Source organism: Eucalyptus grandis, chromosome 6 (genome assembly GCF_016545825.1).
Source record: "Eucalyptus grandis isolate ANBG69807.140 chromosome 6, ASM1654582v1, whole genome shotgun sequence".
In the NCBI taxonomy this organism is placed as follows: Eukaryota; Viridiplantae; Streptophyta; class Magnoliopsida; order Myrtales; family Myrtaceae; genus Eucalyptus; species Eucalyptus grandis.
This window is the reverse complement of record NC_052617.1, coordinates 22899559-22919180: the sequence shown is the minus strand read 5'-3', so window position 1 is coordinate 22919180 and position 19622 is coordinate 22899559. Positions and strand designations below refer to the sequence as shown.

The window sequence follows — 19622 nt, the reverse complement described above, 5'->3', positions numbered from 1 at the left end:
TGCGGTCAACAGTCTCATTTATACAGTACAGACAATATCAGTGAATTCTGCAGCATTAGAAGCAAGAATATAAGAAGATGAAGAAGATGAAGAAGGTGTTTCGTTGAATTCCAAAATCCTGGTAGATACATACAAAATGTGCAGGGGCTTTTTTGGTACAGAGCATATGTAGAAACTGGAGAGTCACGATTTCAATCTGACTAATCGCTCTGCCCATAGGGATCCCTCAGCTGACTCATCTGCCTTCTGTTAGAAGAAAAGGAGACAAAATTTCAGCATTATATCAACTCCATCTCCTCATGGTCCTGCTCACCCAATTCTAAGTCTGGTTTCCTTCAGGCTGTTCTACTTGCAGAAGCTCGATATTCAGTTCAAAGGTGGCTCCTGGCTGGAAAAGGAAAATTCAATTACTCTCGGGAATAAATCATATTTACCTTTCAACAACATGTAATGACACGTTCAGAGATGCCAAATGCAGCTGAACTCCAGCCAGCATGCAAATATACTGAAAACCTCAGTTGGGATTGGAATTCTTAAAAGACACAATAAAATTCAAGCAAGCTCTAAGAACCGGGCATTTGGTGGCCTGTTCAGCTCCTAAACACAAAGTTTGTTAATTCCCAATGACATCATTTGATGACCTGCTAATTTGATGGCCATAATAAAGGTACTCATGTCACAACAAAAATGATTGTTAGTCATGATCAAGAATACAAAGACTACCGGTATCTCAGCCATTCCCTTCTGACCGTAGCCAGCCTCTGGAGGAACGATCACTGTTCTCTGAAAAAGGACAAAAGTTCAAGAACAATATGACAGAGAAGATATGACAAGGAAAATACAACAGCACTAGTCAAAGGGTATGCAATTCAGGCACTGAATGGCAAACGAGCCACATTGATGAATATTTACTGCCGCTGGGAACCAAGAGAAAATCACCTTTCCACCCACTTTCATCCCTTCTGTTATCGGGTACATAGCAGGTGGCGGCTTGGGAGCTGCCTGTGCTGAAAATAATCCATTTGGATTATCTACAGATCCACGCTTGCGTTCCTTTCCTGGAGGAGATCCTACCTTGAATTCATATGGCTAATAATGCCATGTAAGCTTGCACATTAGCAAAGCATTTGTCCAGATAAGGCACAAGTAAAAAATGAGGGAAATTTCTCTGTAACAAAAAACAAAATGAAATGAAAAAAGAAAATCCAAAGTATAAGACCTGAGCAATGATGCGATTTCCAGCTAAAAGCTTAGATTCTCGACTTGATACAGCAGTAATACCACGATAAATACAGTCAAAATGCACCTGCAACAGAGGATTGAACACAGAATGTTACCAATTCATATATTGCTCAAGGAAATATAAACAGAAAACCAACATCAACAAACCTGGACTGTCGATCCTTTTGTAGCTACTGGACCCTTTCCCTCAATGATATCATAGTATTTCACTCCATTAGCTGTTGCAAGTATTGGAATTGCTTACTAAAACAGAACAGACAAGATGCTAAAATGCGACTTCCTCTCGTGAAACACAAGAGAACCCTTTTTCCCCACAGATCTGGCAGCTTAGATTTCAATTCTTTTCTGCTCTGTATGGGGAATAGGAGTTACGTTTGAGTTTGGGCATCTATTGGCAGGAGAAAAAAAAACTTTTTACAAGTCCAGTTAGGAAATACTTTAAATTGAATAAATGGGTTATAGAGGTAGTACATGGGAAAGAGGAGTGGGGGGAAAGTAAAACTAAGCTAGGCCCTACGAAATGATATGAATAGAGGGAAGCATTCCTTTCCTACTGCATTCCATCAGGTATGATGACAGAGATGTAGCACAAAGAGTCACAAGGTAAACTTCCAGATCTTAGCATAAGCAGAATTAAATGACAAAGCCACAGAATCCGTGCGAATTGCAAACCAAGACTCGGACTAGTAATTACTACTGCCTCCAACTTTTTTTAACTGGGCACATTCTAATCGTCCCTAAGGACACAATGTGACTGAATTACATCTCTAATGCCTATCATATTCACTTCAACTACATGAGCATATCAAGTGGCAGCTTCAAAATTATCAAAGATACAGTCCATGAAAGGCAAACCACAGACACACATTAACACACTACCACCTCTCCAATCTTCCGCCGATGAATGAAACTGCAGGAACAACTTGACTATAACTACACCATCGGACTAAAATCCGTGCAAATTACCATTCAGAGACTCCGAAGAGTAACATTTCAGCTCCCATTTATCGCAACGCGACCTAGTCCGAGACGTACCTAACGACATTGCGACTCAAATTACTTAACTCAAATGCCTATTATACTCGCATCACTTGCATCATCGTAGCAACTTGCTCGCTCAATCACAAGGATAGATGAAGCACGTATTTCAAACACTCCATCTGACACCGAATTCGGTTTTGGTGGTGCATTCGCTTTCGACAATCGCGTCCAACTACAAACAAGGGAATCGGCAACATCTCCCGGCACGCGCGAGATGAGAAACCGAGGAACGAGGAAAAAAAAAAAACGGGAGGGCTCTGGGGACTCACGGGTCGTGGAGTATTCCTCGAGAGGGATGGCCTTCCGGTTGCGCCTCTCCCTGGCCTCCGAATACCGCGGCAGCGAAGTGAGCGCGAGCGCGAGCGGCAGCGGCAGCGAAGAGATCAAGACCGCGGGCCGGAGGGGCGAGCTGCTTCGCGACGTCCGGCGGCCGGTTCGAGGCGGCTGCTGGGCGGAGAAGACGACCGTCGAGGGTGGTCGGTTTGCGGAAGCTCCGGACGGAAGCCATGGCCGTTGGGCTGCTCGCGGTTTGCAGATGCTGCGTCAGCTGCTAAAGGAACCGCAAAATATCCGCATTCGCCTCATATCCTTTCCCCGCCAATTTACGCATTTGTCCTCCTCCTTTGTAAAGAGGATATAAGTAAGATTGATTTTTGCGTGGTCGGTCTCTAATTTAAGAATTTAAACGTGTGGGACATAAAAATCTGAATAGAATGAAGTTTAGAATAATCTGTCCTTAAATTACTACGTTTGAACTTTGAGACGTAGAAATAAACAAAAATAATTATTTTTTTATCTACTTCAAATGAAGAGTTACATCGTAAGAGGAGTTAAAGAGTCTTTTTTCTCTCTTCTTTCCATCGTCTTCTTCAAACCCCACACTCAATCACGGTGCCATTGCTTGCCACCATTGAGCAAGAGTCCATAAATCTTGCAGGGTGCAAGAGGCGCATTGACAACGTTGAACCCCGATTCTTTTTCTCTTCTCTTCATAGGTTCCATAAAGTGAGTTGGATTATCATGTTTACTAAAAAGGTTAAATATTGAGTAAGACAAACCAATTTCGGCATTAGAAAATGCTATATTTACTTAGAATATTTTACAAAATTCATATACATACCAATAAGACAAGTTGTCATGATGGTTGAATCTAACTTACTTATTTAATCAATCGCTTGCATTTTGCCGCATCAATTAGTATACAAATTATGAAAACTAATCAAGTAATAATGGACGAATAAATATAATATACTTATTAAATTGACTACTTACAATCACATTTCGAATACCAATTTCATAAACCAGTCTTGCTATACTGATGCTCTGTTCGCATTGTCCCATTTATCTAAAATTGTCAATCTTAAAAGTTTCGATTCATCTTTCTTCTTTCTTCTCAAAACGCTCGGCCAAATCCAATTCAACGGCTGAAAACGATCGGGCCGCTACCAGCAGCCCGCCGCCCGGGCTCTGTCTGCGTGGGATCTTGCTTAAGGATCGAATCAACGGCCGTAAAAGCCCTCATCTCATCGCTAATCATCTAAGCCGCGAAGCAGGCGATCGCCACCGCTCTTCGTCTCTTCGACTGTGTCGCTCACAAGCGAGCAAGCTGCGTCGATACAATCGAGCTCCACAACGGATCGTCCCCTTTTCTAATCTCCTCCCTCCTTCTATTTCTCATCTCTCTCTCGAATCGAACCTCGCTACCCTCGCGCTTCGCCTCCGCCGATCGCCGGCCTCGCTCCCACTGCCGCACGCCGTGACGATGAGCGCAGTCTCGAGTCCTCTGGCCTCAGTGAGAAATCCCCGGGCGCAGCTCTCGTCGAGTAACGATCTCCCTTTCATATTCCTAGGCAATAAATGGTACTACTATCTGTTCCTATAGTAACATTGATTTTTATACAGTTGGTCTATAATTTAAGTATTTAAATAAGTAGGATATAAAAATTTGAATAGAATTACATTCGAATAATCTATGAAATTGATATGCTAATGAATGACGTGGAGGATTCACTCAATTATCATTATAAGTTATACTTAGCCACCACTTGACATAACACTATTTATGAAGAAATAGAAACACTATATATTCTAATTTAGTCGAGTATTTAAGAGAGAAGTCGCTGCCGTATATTCTTCAATGGGCCTATGGTTATTGTCCAAAAAGATGTACCGAAATTAACATGTAAAGTCACTAGATCTTTCAATAATTTGTAATATATCGAAATTTTACTTTTAAGTGACTTGTAGAAAAAGCTTTGAGCGTATAAAAGTGCCTTTTAAGAAAGAGGCACGCAAAAAACAATCCCTAAATTTTTATTTAACGTTCAATTCGATTCTTAAATTTCAATTTAAGTCAAATTGATCTACACACTCTTTAATTTGAATTAATCTAGTCCTCTTACTGGATATAACCATCAACTCACTACGTGAAATCGACATCTACTGACGTGCCATGTCAACAAATCAACAAATAATAATAACAAAAATAATGATAAGAAGCAACGTTATCGATAGTAGGAGAAGAAGAGAAGATAAAGACAGAAGAGAGATAATCAAGATGGAGTTGTCACGTGCTACACTCGTGTCGCCCTGGGCCTACTTGCTCTCATCAATAGCCAGCAAGGGCAATGAACCCTGCACTCGATGATGGTGCCACTACTTGCCACCATCGAGCGAGAGTATATGGACCTTGCAAGGTGCAAGTGCGTGTGATGGCAACATCGACTCCAACTCTCTCTCTCTCTCTCTCTTGTGATGGCAACATCGACTCCAACTCTCTCTCTCTCTCTCTCTCTCTCTCTCTCTCTCTCTCTCTCTCTCTCTCTCTCTCTCTCTCTCTCACGGGTTTCACAAAGTGAATTGGATTGTCATATTAATTAGAAAGACTAAATTGGTTCAAATCAAGCGCTATAATCACCAAATTAATCAAATGTAGAATTCAAGAACTAAATTAAACATCAAGTAAGAGTTTGCAAACCAATTTCATCATGGGAAATGCTATGCTTACGCGGATTGATTTACAAAATCCATACACAAAATGATGCAACGAATTGTTATTGATGATTGAATATAATTCACTTATTTAATTGACCATTTGCATTTTGCAGCATCTTTTAATATACAAATTTCATAGAATCAGTCGGACTGTAATTGACAATTGAGTATGATCCACTTATTTAATTGATTGCTCACAATTATAGCACATTTTATATACAAATTTTGCGAACCATTCATGTTATAGCAATGCTCATCTCGCATTGTCCCACTTTTCTAAAATTGTCAGTGTCAATCTTAAGGTTTCAATTCATCTTTCTTTTCTCCCTCTATTCCCCCTCAATTTCTTCTCGAAACGCCCGGCCAATCCACAATGCAATGGCTGAAAACCATCGGCCGCTATCGACAGCCAGACGCCCGGGCTCCATCTGCGTGGGGTGTTGCTTAAGGATCGAATCAATGGCCGTAAAAGCCCTTATCTCATCGCTAATCATCTAAGCCGCGAAGCAGGGGATCGCCACCGCTCTTCGTCTCTTCGACTGTGTGGCTGCCAAGCGAGCAAGCTGCATCGATACCATCGAGCACCACAACGGATCGTCCCTTTTTTAATCTCCTCCCTCCTTCTATTTCTCATCTCTCTCTCTCGAATCGAATCGAATCGAACCTCGCCAACCTTGCGCTTCGCCTTCGCCGATCGCTGGCCTCGCTCCCGCTGCCGCACGCCGTGACGATGAGCGCAGTCTCGAGTCCTCTGGCCTCAGTGAGAAATCCCCGGGAGCAGCTCTTGTCGAGTAACGATCTCCCTTTCAATTTCGTCCTTTCTGTTCGATGTTTAGTGCCGATCGCTAGCTTTGAGTCGTGCTTGATCCTAGAAAAAAGCTGAATGGGACGGATATTTTTTGGCGAGCCGCGAGATGAAGAGAACGCAAATGCCTGTAAATCAGTTGTACTACCTCTTGACAAGACTACCTATGGTGTAGGAATTCACCTTCATTTTGGTTAGATTTTGTTTGAATTAATGAACATTAGAATTTCAGTATTCTTCCCAAAATTCTTTTCTGATAATTTTAGTCAAGCGGTTCATGTAATTGTCAATGAATATCATAAGTATCATGGTTCAACTGAATGCTTTTTCAGCTCCATTATTCCACGTGATAGTCTTGCAGATTTAGATATGGAAACCCTCTACCCTGAATTGAGTTAATCCTTTTCTCATCATATCTAAACCAGACAAAACCCATTGGACCTTTCGACCAGCAAAAAAATCCTTTAAATTTCGAGGAGCCCATTCACTTATCACAGTCTACTCTCATCATCCTCACGACAGGAGGATCGTTAAAACCGACCACTCAAGTAAAGAACCACTATCAGACAGCCCAATCATCCGACACGAGTTCAAATGCTCTTAAATGCAAACAAACCTACAAAACCTACACATCCTCAGAGCCCGCCTCCTCACATCTGATTCAAACAACAAAGGCCTCACGGCGCATCTCTCGATACTCGATTCGCGAATCGCACATCGACGACGCCGATGGCATCGGAACCAGTTCAAACTTCACGGCAAAAGCAATCACATCTTAAAGACCTCAAAACCAGAAACCCCTCTAAAACCTGCTCGATACGAGCCGGATCGAAGAGTTAACAGCCGAGAGCTCGTGGGGAGAAGGAAGGAGGAGAAGAAAAGAGAGAGATACTCACGCGCCGATCGACCCTGGTCAACACCAGATCGGAGAGCGCCGGAGTCGAGAGCAGGGCCACCGCGAGGACCAGCAGGTCGAACCGAAACCCCATCTTCGTGCGCGAGTGCAAGATCGCCTCTCCAACTGGCGTGGGAATTTGTGTAAGTGCAGCAGACTGCCATAGTGTCTAGACTTTGCGGGTCTTTTGGGGGAAAGATTGCATCATGCCCCCTAGGTTTTTGGGGTCGTCGCGATTTGCCCCCGCGGTATCTCGATTTTTGCAATGTCCACCCCGCAACGCTTTAAAATCAGTTGCAATGAAGTACTTAGTAGGAACGTGCAAAACGGATCGCCCGAACCAGAAACCACCCAAACCGACCCGAACCGGCCTATTGGGTCCGATTCCTAAGAGTTTTGGTCTAGTTCCCGTTTCTTAAAAATGGAATTGGTGGTTCCCAATTCCAAGAGACCAGAGCGGACCAATTACATATACTTATCTTTCTATTTCTTCACAAAATATTAGTGGATTTAGTTTACTGTTTCTGAGGAAGTAAGAGCCTGTAATTGGACAATAAGATATTCGAATGGAAGCATAAGATTCGTCTCAAGTTTTGAATTTGTTCATTGTCATGTTTTGAATAATAAGATATTCAGGTGAAAACATAAAAAGAGTATATATATATATATATTGACCAGTTTCATTAGACCAGATCAGTGGTTCCCAATTTTGAGACTTAAGAACCAATCACCCCTAATACCAAGTTATTTGTCAATACGAATAGTAACTTTCTTTAAGAAGAAAGTTATTATTACCCTATTAATAGTTTATAATTTTCTCCACGCCATTAATAACTTTCATACAAAATTTGGGTATGCAATTATACTAAGCGGTGAGCTCAGGCAAGAAAGTAGGTGTTTGCATTTCAGTGATCACTAATTTTGTCATGATAAAAAATATCTTTACTTTCAAATTATAAATTTTTAATAACTCCACGTTTATGGTCACTTTCTATTTAGAGGAGCAAGTTTGAGCATATCAACGGTTACTAATTTCTTGATTAATCGGTAATTTCTAACTTTGAAAGCTGGTTATCCGCGCAATTAACGAATCCCATATAATGAAATATGACTGCTCCATATACCTATAGTAAGTCATATGCATATGTGATTAGGTGCTTTCGAGAAAAAAGGCGATCAAGTAACTTTTCTAAAATGCGAGAATAAAATTTAATGACAGCAGTAATGCTGGAGAATTTCCACTTACACACTAAGAAAAACCCAATAGTCATGTAACATCATTCTACAAAACAATCCCAGATAATTCCTGCTGTGCACGTCCACGTCATGGTAGTATATGTTGAATCCAAAAGCTATACATCCTTATTCATCCACCAGAGTAGTAGTATTGCTTTTTCTTGACCGAACATCTAGCCGATCTGCAGAAACCAAGCTTTCCCTTAAATAAGATTTCCACAAGCTAATCATTGCAATACGTCTTAATGAGCATCATACAAATGGTAAAAAAAAAAGGTCATGAAAATTTATTTTGATTCACTTTTATATAACATGGCACCAAATCAGAGCTTTGAGTAAACCAAAAATACTGAAAAAAAGTGTAGGCACCCAAGGCCTTGTGTAAGGTTAAATATGTACGGATGCAGATGATGAACAATCATCCACTATGGTCTAAAGGAGAAAAGGATGATTGATTCTCTCTTCAATTATAGAATTTACCTGTCCATGTAAGCCTGAAGCAAGGAGTTTTGCCCTAATCCGATGCAACTGATTTATAACTCCACTAATACTCATTCTTCTTCCAGGCATTTCGTTCGAACAAGCAACTCCAATATTATAGATCATAACCAAACACTCTTGAAATATGTCATGATGAGGATTATAGGGACATAGATAACTCTCTCTTTCTTGAAGCAAAGCGCTATCCACGATTCCGAGCACTCGTTCAGACAAAGCTTTTACGACAAAACCATGAAGAGTCAAATTGTCTCTAAAGGTGTCATCGGTGGGACTTAATCCTGTGAACATTTCTAGTAAAAGAATGCCGTAACTATAGATGTCACCTTCTCTTGAAACCTCACAGCCCATTGCATATTCTGCCACACATGGAGATCAAAGTGCAGGTCAAATTTGGAGTGCATATAAATAATCAGAATCTAATGTGCGTAAGACTATAAGAATTATTATTCGCTACCAAACTTTAGACAGGAAGACCATCAATGAGAGAGAGAGAGAGAGAGAGAGAGTACCTGGTGGAGCATAACCGATTGTCCCTCTAAAACCCACAGAACTCATCTGATTAGTTGCAATATCAAAAGATGATCCAATAAGGAATTTCGCCAATCCAAAGTCACCAACATGTGCGACCATCTCACGATCTAAGAGGATATTGCTTGGCTTTAGATCACAATGAATGATGGGCATGTGGCACTGGTGATGAAGATAATCCAACGCATAAGCAACACCAATGGCAATATTTATCCTTTGAATGAAATTCAACTTTCTTGGAACTCCATTGTGATGAGATGATGTTGCACTTGGGTGAAGCCACCGTTCTAGGCTACCATTGTCCATGAATTCATAGATTAAGGCCTTAAAATCATTCCCTTGATAATCACTGCTAGAGCAAACTGTCAATATCTTCAAAAGATTTCGATGTCGATGTTCTTTAATGTCTCTTTTCGACATTGAAGCTCTTCAAAGCACCATGATAGACTAGATGAAGCACCTTCACGGCAACAGTAGTTTCACTGACCTCAAGTACACCCCTATAAATAGAACCAAAGCTTCCAGCACCAATCAAATTTGTTGAAGAAAAACCATCGGTTGCTTTTAGGAGTGTTCCATAAGATACATTTGGACATGAATCATCCCTTGAACTTGAAACTGGTTCCATCACCGTCTTCTTCAACCAACAAAGATATACGAAAGCTAGAATAAGAGCTATTCCGAGAACTCCGAGAATAACAGAAGTGGACAATATCACTAAATTGATCTTTCTACTCTTGAAGCTTTTGGAGATGCAATTAGGGAGATGAAATTCCGATAGCCCACCACAAAGCTTATTGTTCCCAAAAATAGAAGTACCAGTAGCATTCCTAAAGACTCCTTCACGTGGCAGCACGCCTTCAAAGTTATTGTAGGATAAATTTAAAAGTTTCAAGGAACGAAATACTGTTAAGAATTCTGGAATTTGACCCGACAAATTGTTGCATGAAAGATCTAGTTCTTCAATACCTCCTAACGATCTGATTGATTGAGGAATCAACCCATGGAAGAAGTTGCCTCCCATCCTCAGTGATGTCAATGAAGTGCAATCACCTAGACTACTTGGGATTTCACCTACCAATAAATTGTTCGAGATATCCAACGCAGTCAAAGTTCTCAAGTTGCCAACTTCTGGGGGTAGAACCCCAGTCAAATGGTTTTGAGATAAGTTCAAAATGATTGTTAATGATGAAAGACTCATAAGTTGCGAGGGTATAACACCACTGAGATTGTTATTAGACAGATCAAGCCAATTAAGAGACAGGCAATTTGATAGAGGTGGAGGAATTTGCCCATGAAAGTTGTTCCCATCAAGGAATAGGTAAATCAACTTGCTTAGATTTCCTAAAGAAGATGGAATAGTCCCTCCTAGGTTGTTATCACTTAAAAGCAGTTTTGATAGATTTCGTAGATTTCCCAAATTTGAGGGGATAACACCTGAAAGCTTATTGAGATTCATATACAACACTTCCACGTTGGCAAAATTCCCAATTTCTTCCGGAATCTTTCCAGATATTTGATTCTTGCGTACATCGAATGCCATGAGAGTGCTGGATAAATTACCTACGCATATAGGCAACACTCCGCCAAACTTGTTCCTGCTGATTCCCACGTACCTTAATTTGCTGTTGTTAGTTAATGAGCAAAGGAAGTTCAAGTCTTCAGGTTCTCCACTACCAAGCTGATTACGAAGGATTTGAAGCCAACTAAGATTATACAAATTTTCTAAAGAAGGTACTTTTCCAGAAAATCTATTATCTCCAAGCTGAAGAATATCTAGCTTTGTGCAATTTGATATCGATGGAGGAATTGGTCCCTGAAGTTGGTTCCCGAAAATGCTAAAATCTGCAAGATCTGGGAGTTTGAGACCTATGCTTGCAGGAAGTGTCCCCTGTATCTGGTTGGATCTAGCATCAAACTGAGTTAAGGAAGAGAGATTGAGTAATGAAGATGGAATCGTACCCGACACTCTGTTTGCTGCAAAGCCAATGAATTGCAAGTTTTTCAAGTGGCCTAAAACTTGGGGAATGCTCCCGCTCAAGTTGTTCTCGCTCAAGAAAAGGATCTCTAGTGAAGATAAGTTCCCAATGGAGGAAGGCATACTTCCGGTAAGATTATTACGATCCAAAGCGAACTCCCGTATCTTCAGCAATGACCCAAGCTCTCTAGGAATTTCTCCAGTTAGTTCGTTCTTCCCAAGCCAAAGGAGGACCAGATCCGAGCAACTCGATATGTTTGGGAATTTCGCCAACTAACGAGTTCTTGGTCAATATCGTAATACGTAGGCGGCGCAACCGCCGAGCTGTGGAGGGATTTCTTGATTGAAACTGTTGTTTTGCAGCCACATTTCCCCTAAGAAGCTGAGGTTTCCGATATGAGGAGAGATTGATCCAAACAGTCCTTGTGATCGCAAGTCCAGCACCGTGACCCTCTGATGTCTCCTGCCACATATAACGCCATACCATTGGCAAAACCCAATGCTATCGTTCCATGAGCTGAGCACCCTAAAAGGATCTTCGAATATGCCGGCCTTAAAGGCGAGCAGCGCGAGTCTGTCTGTTTCATTGGTGGTGCAGGAAACTCGGTTAAAGCACAGCGCAAGAGCAATCCCAAGAAGCAAGTGGCATGATCGAAACTCTGCAAAACTAAGGCTCACGGGTTTCATGCTCACGGGTTTCATGAGTCAAAGGCAAAGGAAGCGCGTAGGTAAGAAAGCAAGTCAAGAAGAAACAAGAGGCCAGTGAATCCCATCTTCATAAAAGTAAAGACATCGTTGAAGTAAATGATCTTCAGTCAGTGGTCATGGAACAGCGAACTGCCCAAGCCAATCTTCTACCATTGACTCTGACTCTGGAAAAGACTTTGTCGGCCAAAAACGTACGAGAGTCAGTCAGATGTGAACATGTTAAAGAAGTAGGAACGCATGTTTCTTTTTCGATATTAAAATATTTCACATTTGAATTAGTGAACATAATTAGTGCTGGCCTCCTCATAAAAGATTTCACTGTTTGTTTCTTTGGCTTCGATGAAGGGTCAATACTTTTTGAAGTAGGAAAGCGTGTTTCTTTATCTTCGATGTTAAAGGATTTCACATTTGAATGCATGTTTCTTTATCTCTAGACCGTCAATGAATTGTTTATCCTTTCAATTACTGGAATAGATCAAGCCCTTATCAAAGTTCCTGGCCGTTCTTGGGTGCTCCGACTAAGATCTGAAAAAGGGAATCGCTTCAGGATGGTATAGACTCATGTCTCCAAGGAACTAAAATACGTATATATACGTAAAGACCTGTGAACAATCAGTCCATAGAAACGGAGAAAATATTCAGTGGTTCGTGCGCGCCACGTCATCCGCTGATGTGGCGCGCACGTACCACTCAGCTTTCGACACCTGTCCCGGGGGACCCGCTGGAAAATGAAAAGCGCCCGTCTCGGCTCGGCTCGGCTCGGCTCGGCGTGGGACCCACAATCTGGTTAGACTGAGGAGAAAATCAGGCGCCATTTTAAAAAAATTTCGGACTGAGCGAGGGTTTCTTCTTCTTCTCTTTCTTCGCGCCTCTCACTCACTCTACCCTCCCTCTCTCTCTCTCCACCCTCCCTCTTTCCGACCGGCGAAGCACCGCGAGCAACCGACGAACCAGGTGGATACCGGCGAGAGGACTGCGAGCAACCGACCGGCGTGCGACCTCCCTCTTTCCGACCGGCGAACCACCGCACCGTCCCTCCGGCTCTGGATCTGGCCCCGACTCGTCCGTCCCCTGCTCTTTCTCTCCCCTTGCGTCTCTGTCTGTCCTCCTCTCTTCGCGGCGAAGAACCAGCGCGTGACTAATGAACCACCGCGCCCCCCCTTCGGCTCGAGTTCCCGCACTGGCTTGTCCGGTACGCTGGAACGTTCGCGCCCGACGCCTCACACCCACCAACTGACCACTTCTCTGTCTTGTGGTTCTGGTGAGGTAATACAGATCATGGGCTTAGTAAAGAATGCAATTTGCTGAGCAGTGACAGTGAGCACCAGTTTAGCACCAGAAATGACATGGGGGCTGTAGAAAGCAAGGTTGGCCCTTTTGAGATTGACCATTTTGGCGATTTCCAATTAGATGTGTAACCCCTGTCAACTTTGGCACACGCCTCCCATCAAGGTACACGTTCTCTACAGCATTCACCACCGAGGCGTCAAGCCGTCGGCCCCTGCCCCCATGATAAGCACACGAGATCGTTGGTGATGGTGAATTCTCTGCGTCGATCTTTTGCTATGTGCGTTTGTAGCCTGTTCTTTTCCGGCTTTTTGCATCTGAACGAACTGTACTAAATTAATCACATATCTGGAAGCTGCGGAGTCCGTGCTGGGTTTCATAGATAACTCAAATTTCGATATGATCATTGCACTGCCATTTATGACCACTCCCTCTAATTTTTGGTCACAAAAGTCTGCATAACATTTCCTTTCCCAAAACATATGTTGTTTTTTGCGATGTGCTTACCAGTTCCCGTTTTGAACACATTGAATTGATCAGTCTATCAGCCCGGGGGAGCTGCACCATTGTCGTCGACAGACAATCCAATACGTCAGAGGTGGAGGATCTTGATGCCGGATGGGTCTCATGCCATTTATCCCAAACCCAGAGCTTTGAACCACTTTGAGATACAGGATATGGTCGACCATTATCGCCAGGTTGCCATAAATGCCATTCGAGCCGGTTAGTTCAGGGATTGCCTTACCTTCATTAGTTCCAGCAGAAGAGTTTCCCTTAATGAGTTTTCTGCCTTCGAAAGTTTAGTATTCGCATTGCTTTTCAATAAATAAATAGCAGCTCGAATCAAACTTAGTTTATACTTCTGGAATCCCATGTTCGGGTAAACTTAAACTAGCATAGTTGGGAAAGAAAATGTTCGACCTACTGGCAGGGTGGGACCTCATAGAGAAAGCTTTGAAGAGACATGATGTATATTACACAATTGCTTCGTTGTCAAATGCTTTTGCTTTCTACTGAATCTGAAAGCAAGGTTGGCCCTTTTGAGATTGACCATTTTGGCAATTTCCCAAGTTGAAAGATGAGTGGAATTCATTTCTTACCTAACCTTTTTCCTTCCCCAGTGGATAGGATATGAGGATTTTCCATTTCAAAGGTGTCATTGAGTGAGATTTGCCCTGAGATTTATGTTTCATACGCTGAACAATGGAAAAGTGAGAAAAGACTGAAGGAGACGGTTACATTACCAACTCTTTAATCATGAGTATTCCCTGTGAAAAATGAGCTTGTGTTTTATGATTTGCCTGTTTAAATGACAAAGCCTCGCTTCATTTTTCTTCGCAGAAGTTTGGTTGGTCCCTGCAGGAGGCTGCCTAGTAACTTTCTGCACTTTTGTCTCGCAATTTATCAGTCGAAAAGAGATGGAATAGCACATCTTATGAGTCATTTGAATGCTTTACTTGTGCTTTAAGCGGTTGCATTGCACATTATTTTTCACTGTAGAGGCTTGAAAGGTTTTAAATCTTGGGAATCTCTCTCTCTCTCTCTCTCTCTCTCTCTCTCTCTCTCTCTCTCTCTCTCTCTCTCTCTCTCTCCCCCTCTCTCTCCCACCGAGAAACAAACTTCTTTTCAGCATATCCTTTCTATTAGTAGCTTGTATCAGCGAGTCATTGCAATGAAATATCTTGCTTACAAATCCTGACATTTTCTCCTTATTTTGTGAGATCAAGTCATTAATATAGAGAGAGATGATCATAGATTGATCCTGTTAGCTTATGCATAAATTAAATAACCAGCTACACATTGATCATAGTTCTATCCTCACATGGGTTAGTCTTTCTGGTGCATATATTCAGAATTTCGCATTTCTAAGGGGACGAAATTTTGAGACATGTACTGATAAGTAGCTTCAGCACTGATTGCTTCCAGACCATGGGTTTCATTTTGATTGAACCTTCTCCTGCTGCAATCTGTTAAAATTTAAATGTCTTCCTGATGTTTCACTCTACATGAATGTCGAAACAGGAAAGGGAGTCCAGGAAATGGCATCACTTCGCAGAGTCTTCCCGACGTTGATTTTGGCATCTGTCCTCAGCCAAATTCTCACTGCAACAGCCTACCTTTCGTGTTTTCTATGGAATGCAAGGAGACAACCTGCCTAGTCTGGCTGAGGTGATACAGCTCTACTAGAGTCACAATATTGGGACAATGTAGCTCTACGATCCCAACCCCAAAGCACTCTGAGCTCTAGTGAACTCCGGCATCAGCGTGATCGTTGGCACCAAAAATGAAGACCTACACAACTTGGCATCAAGTGTGGAAGCCACAAGTCATGGATCGACGCTCAACGCTACCAAGGTGTGAAGCCTACTTTTTGTCTATGTAAATGACAGAAGTTGCAGACGGAAGGGGACAGTTTCTAAGTTAGAGGATTTCACCGTTCATTTGTTCTTTCATATTTTGACTCAAGAATAGTTAAACCACAATTCCTGTGGCTGTGGTTTGTCATTCATGTAAAAAGTCGAGACACAGGACATTAGTAATACTATGCTCCTATTGCCTCAACTTTTCTCACGTTGAAGGTCGCATGAATTTGGCTTTTTTAGGTCTTCATTTGCTTGTATTGGGAATAAAGGAAACTTCCTACTTCCGGGACATGAATGTAAAATCCCTTGCAGCCTCTGCGCATCTTTCTAAAAAAACTTTCGCCATCGCCGTGTTCCAAGGCATTAACAAGAAAAAGGAACACATACATAGAGATCGAAGTGAAGAAGACCGTTTGACACTGATTTCACCAACTTATGTTTTCTGGTCTAGATGGTCTTTTCATGACTTTCGTTTCACTTAGAAACAAAATCTGCAGGACAACATTTTGCCGTGCTTGTCAAATGCAAGATTCTTTCCGTTTTTCCCTCGTCAAATTCTGTAGAGTAGAAGTTGGCTGCTGACAACGACGGCAGCTGCAACGTCCCAGGTAGGAATAGCACGTAATTATTGTAGTGGTTAGGCGTTGATGGCAGGTGGCGGCTGCTGTTGTGACAATATTTATAGATTGTAGTTAACCTTCATGGCAATGGTGATGTTCTGGCCAACGACGGTTAGAATAAAACATAGAAATAATCAACGGATGACGATAACTAATTTCATCTTGTGGGATTGCTCCAAATATTTGACTCGCCACATCCAACGAAATTTGACAGCAATTGTATATCAGCTTAACTCAGCTCCTCTCGATGCTTGACCAGATAGTCGAATTGTCACTTTCATCCGGCCACAAGGGGGGGAGGGAGAGAGAGAGAGACAGAGAGAGATCCAATCCAACTCATATACAGGTTCACGAATTGGTGCAGAAAGTCAATCATCTCTATGATGAACAAGTAGATATCTAAAACCTCCGAATCAATTGGCAAGTTACAGTTCCCAAACATAGTATCATAATCATAGCACGAGCTCCACACCCATCTCCCCAAAAAATTTTACTAAGAAAAGGATACCACCAGAGCTTCAAGCCCAGGGGAATTGCATCAACTAAGGGCTATCACACCTTTGGCGCCAAGAGAAGAACGAAGTGCTATTGTGACTGATATGGAGGCATTGGTGGCGGATGCGGCAAACCAGGGTGGCCCACACCGTGCATCATCCCAGGGCCCATCTAGAAAGGCACAGTCCCCGGTTGCATGTACGGTGGTGGGTTGTGACCTTGCATAGGCATGGACTGAGTTGGAGGGACGGGACCCCAGCCAGCAGGGGGTGGATGATGCATTGTGGGTTGCGCGGGAGTCGGGGCGTACTGCACTCCACCATGCTGCTGGGGCGCAGCACCAACAGCTGAAGCCGGTTGCTGCCCTAGAATTGAAGGTTGAGGATTCATCATCGGGGTATTGGGGATTGTGTAGTCTCTGCTCCGATCATTGTTAACCTGGAAAAATAGTTAGCATATCAGTCAATTAACAATCTCCCACCTACTTTCTTCAAAAGTAAAAATGTAAGAGAACAATATCGGCAAATTAATGTTCGCATATATTCAAAGGCAAGACAAAATTATTATGACACGCAGTATATATCTAACATAGAAACTGAAATGCAGCACAAAATACTAAGACAATTATTTCCAGCGAGTCCTAAAAATTCACCAAGCTAATAAATCATAACCTCCCCCACAGAATGATCAATGAATAACAGATGAATAAACAGCAGATTCTAGAACTGTCTTAACTAAAATGACCAGGCTTCCGTACTATTTTATCTTAAAATAACATCAGCACATTCTCACAAAAGGAAGTGCTCACAACACTTGCTTCAGTTTTCAAATTGCCACCAATTCATGATATAAGAACAAATTACACAAAATGCCTCATGTTAGAGGGACTAAGTTTAAATCATGCTAGCACCTAAAGTTTATCTTTCAAAGCAAGGGAAACAAGAGAGTTCAGATTCCCTGAATGATGACACAGAAAACACAACTGCAAACAGGTGTGACTTATATATGGTCACGTTGAAAATGGTAACACCAGATCCAAGGAGATGAGCAGAACCTTGAACGTGTGGCATATTTGAAGTCAACAGCCAATGAAAGTTCTTGTTGCCAGAGACATCAATGAATGTTTCACCACTTTTCTCAAAGTGAAACAGCTTATACTGGCGAAATAGAATAATGCCATCACTTATTCATCAGGTTTATACATATTTCACGTCATTCGCCCTTCTACAGGGATCTACAGGGAACATATTTCACTTTAACTGTTTTTAAGTGAAAACTAAAAACATGTGATTGACATACTAGTGACTCTTTGAATGCTCTTGATCAAATGGTCAATTGGAAGTTGCATCTTTCAAAATTCAACTGGAAAACTTGATATAGGAGAGGGAGTTTTTCCTTTTGTAACAAAAGCAAGGAAGTGTACATCCACGGTGTAGGATAGTCGCAACTTGTTGAGATAAACGTAATACCAGGGGGCAGCAGATGTAATTACCTTTATGCTAAGATCTGTATGGCGCGAATACGAGATATGGAGTTTGCAAAACCCCCCGTCATATATGCAATGCCCTTCCAAAACTTCCTTTGCAACTACAGCCGTCTAAACATCTGCATGGACAGCAATGCGACAACCAACATGCACTTCATTAGATGCATGCATATTTTTCGCCCTAATGCAAGAAAGATATTCTTCATCCAGAAAAATTCACTGCTCTTACTAACCAGGGTACTGAATCAATGCTTGGACCACTCCATTCTTGTCAAACATGGCAATCTTCTGTACAGGTCCAAAAGCTGAAAAGACCTGAACCAGGGGAAATTGGTGACAAACTTTTAAAACACATGCTTACCCAAGAATGCAGATGAGAGAATAAAAAATAAAATAAAATAAAATAAATACCATGTGAAGAACATCCAATCTAACTGCATACTGCATATTCTCTATTGATACGAGAAGGACATTGCTCTCAGGTTCTAATTTTTTCCCATCCAAGCCAACACTCAACTGCAGCATACAATGCTATATTTGATCAAATCAATCAAATCAATCAAATCATAAGGCAGACAAAATAATATGCCCACCTCATTCTAACAGCGGATGTGATTACAACAAAGCAAATGTTGATTTTTGATTCTTTACCTGACCACTGCCATCTATAGCAGATGGAGCAACAGGAAGGTATGGATTAGTGTAGCCCCTGATAAACAAAAAAATGTCCATGGTAAAATACACAGTCGATCAATCAAGAAACGGACATCAAACAAAGGCTTGGTATAAAAAACGAAGGCTGATAACTTCATCTTAGGCAAGATGTAGGCCTTTTGACAGCCTTACTATTACTATCTAACAATAACTTCATTTTGCAAAGCAAGAATCATATCTGCCATCTTTCATTTGATATCAATAAAACCCCAAAATATTAGAAATTGCCTAAATGGTCAATCTCAAAAGGGCCAACCAAGTAGAAAGCAAAAGCATTTGACAACGAAGCAATTGCGTAATATCCATCATGTCTCTTCAAAGCTTTCTCTATGAGGTCCCACCCTGCCAGTAGGTTGAACATTTTCTTTCCCAACTATGCTATTTTACCCGAACATGGGGTTCCAGAAGTATAAACTAAGTTTGATTCGAGCTGCTATTTATTTATTGAAAAGCAATGCGAATACTAAACTTTCGAAGGCAGAAAACTCATTAAGGGAAACTCTTCTGCTGGAACTAATGAAGGTAAGGCAATCCCTGAACTAACCGGCTCGAATGGCATTTATGGCAACCTGGCGATAATGGTCGACCATATCCTGTATCTCAAAGTGGTTCAAAGCTCTGGGTTTGGGATAAATGGCATGAGACCCATCCGGCATCAAGATCCTCCACCTCTGACGTATTGGATTGTCTGTCGACGACAATGGTGCAGCTCCCCCGGGCTGATAGACT

General features: G+C 41.9%; 3 protein-coding genes, 2 long non-coding RNA genes and 1 pseudogene across 7 annotated transcripts; 1 reads left to right on the top strand and 5 right to left on the bottom strand.

Annotated features, from left to right (window-relative positions):
• Nucleotides 1-2826, bottom strand: LOC120294831 (peptidyl-prolyl cis-trans isomerase FKBP18, chloroplastic-like; the record flags this gene model as incomplete). The annotated part of the gene is made up of 6 exons (XM_039315527.1): nucleotides 1-388; nucleotides 724-783; nucleotides 940-1089; nucleotides 1220-1306; nucleotides 1390-1460; nucleotides 2553-2826. Coding segments are annotated over 6 exons (711 nt in total), but the record flags the coding sequence as incomplete, so codon positions are not given.
• Nucleotides 2827-5463: 2637 nt separating this feature from the next.
• Nucleotides 5464-7202, bottom strand: LOC120294833. Its single transcript, XR_005552172.1, has 2 exons — nucleotides 6979-7202; nucleotides 5464-6145 (listed from the first exon to the last, which is right to left on the bottom strand). It is a non-coding gene; the product is annotated as an uncharacterized LOC120294833 (long non-coding RNA).
• A 1141-nt stretch (nucleotides 7203-8343) lies between these two features.
• Nucleotides 8344-9585, bottom strand: LOC120294379 (probable LRR receptor-like serine/threonine-protein kinase At3g47570). The gene is made up of 3 exons (XM_039314437.1): nucleotides 9224-9585; nucleotides 8694-9070; nucleotides 8344-8415 (listed from the first exon to the last, which is right to left on the bottom strand). The coding sequence occupies exons 1-3, from the start codon at nucleotides 9546-9548 to the stop codon at nucleotides 8344-8346; spliced, it is 774 nt and encodes a 257-aa protein (XP_039170371.1). The 5' UTR covers nucleotides 9549-9585.
• Nucleotides 9586-9642: 57 nt separating this feature from the next.
• Nucleotides 9643-11907, bottom strand: LOC120294377 (probable LRR receptor-like serine/threonine-protein kinase At3g47570). Its single transcript, XM_039314436.1, has 2 exons — nucleotides 11524-11907; nucleotides 9643-11433 (listed from the first exon to the last, which is right to left on the bottom strand). Exons 1-2 carry the CDS (start codon nucleotides 11905-11907, stop codon nucleotides 9643-9645), a joined length of 2175 nt encoding a protein of 724 aa, XP_039170370.1.
• An 885-nt stretch (nucleotides 11908-12792) lies between these two features.
• Nucleotides 12793-15907, top strand: LOC104423052. Of its 3 annotated transcripts, none has more exons than XR_005552169.1 (3): nucleotides 12793-13495; nucleotides 13756-13938; nucleotides 15238-15907. It is a non-coding gene; the product is annotated as an uncharacterized LOC104423052 (long non-coding RNA). The 3 variants fall into 3 exon arrangements; XR_005552168.1 differs by having other exon boundaries at nucleotides 12794-13466; XR_005552170.1 differs by having other exon boundaries at nucleotides 12795-13380.
• Nucleotides 15908-16516: 609 nt separating this feature from the next.
• Nucleotides 16517-19493, bottom strand: LOC104457187 (annotated as a pseudogene).
• Nucleotides 19494-19622: the final 129 nt, after the last annotated feature.

What these genes read in the sequence shown, in the direction of transcription:
- LOC120294379 (XM_039314437.1), bottom strand. Translation starts at nt 9,548, where the DNA reads ATGGACAATGGTAGCCTAGAACGGTGGCTTCACCCAAGTGCAACATCA. An exon ending in AATCGGTTATGCTCCACCAG is followed by an intron (nt 9,071 to 9,223) that starts GTACTCTCTCTC and finishes CATGTGTGGCAG; the next exon opens with AATATGCAATGGGCTGTGAG. An exon ending in CTTCAGGCTTACATGGACAG is followed by an intron (nt 8,416 to 8,693) that starts GTAAATTCTATA and finishes ATCTTATTTAAG; the next exon opens with GGAAAGCTTGGTTTCTGCAG.
- LOC120294377 (XM_039314436.1), bottom strand. Translation starts at nt 11,907, where the DNA reads ATGAAACCCGTGAGCCTTAGTTTTGCAGAGTTTCGATCATGCCACTTG. An exon ending in TCGGCGGTTGCGCCGCCTAC is followed by an intron (nt 11,434 to 11,523) that starts GTATTACGATAT and finishes TGGCTTGGGAAG; the next exon opens with AACGAACTAACTGGAGAAAT.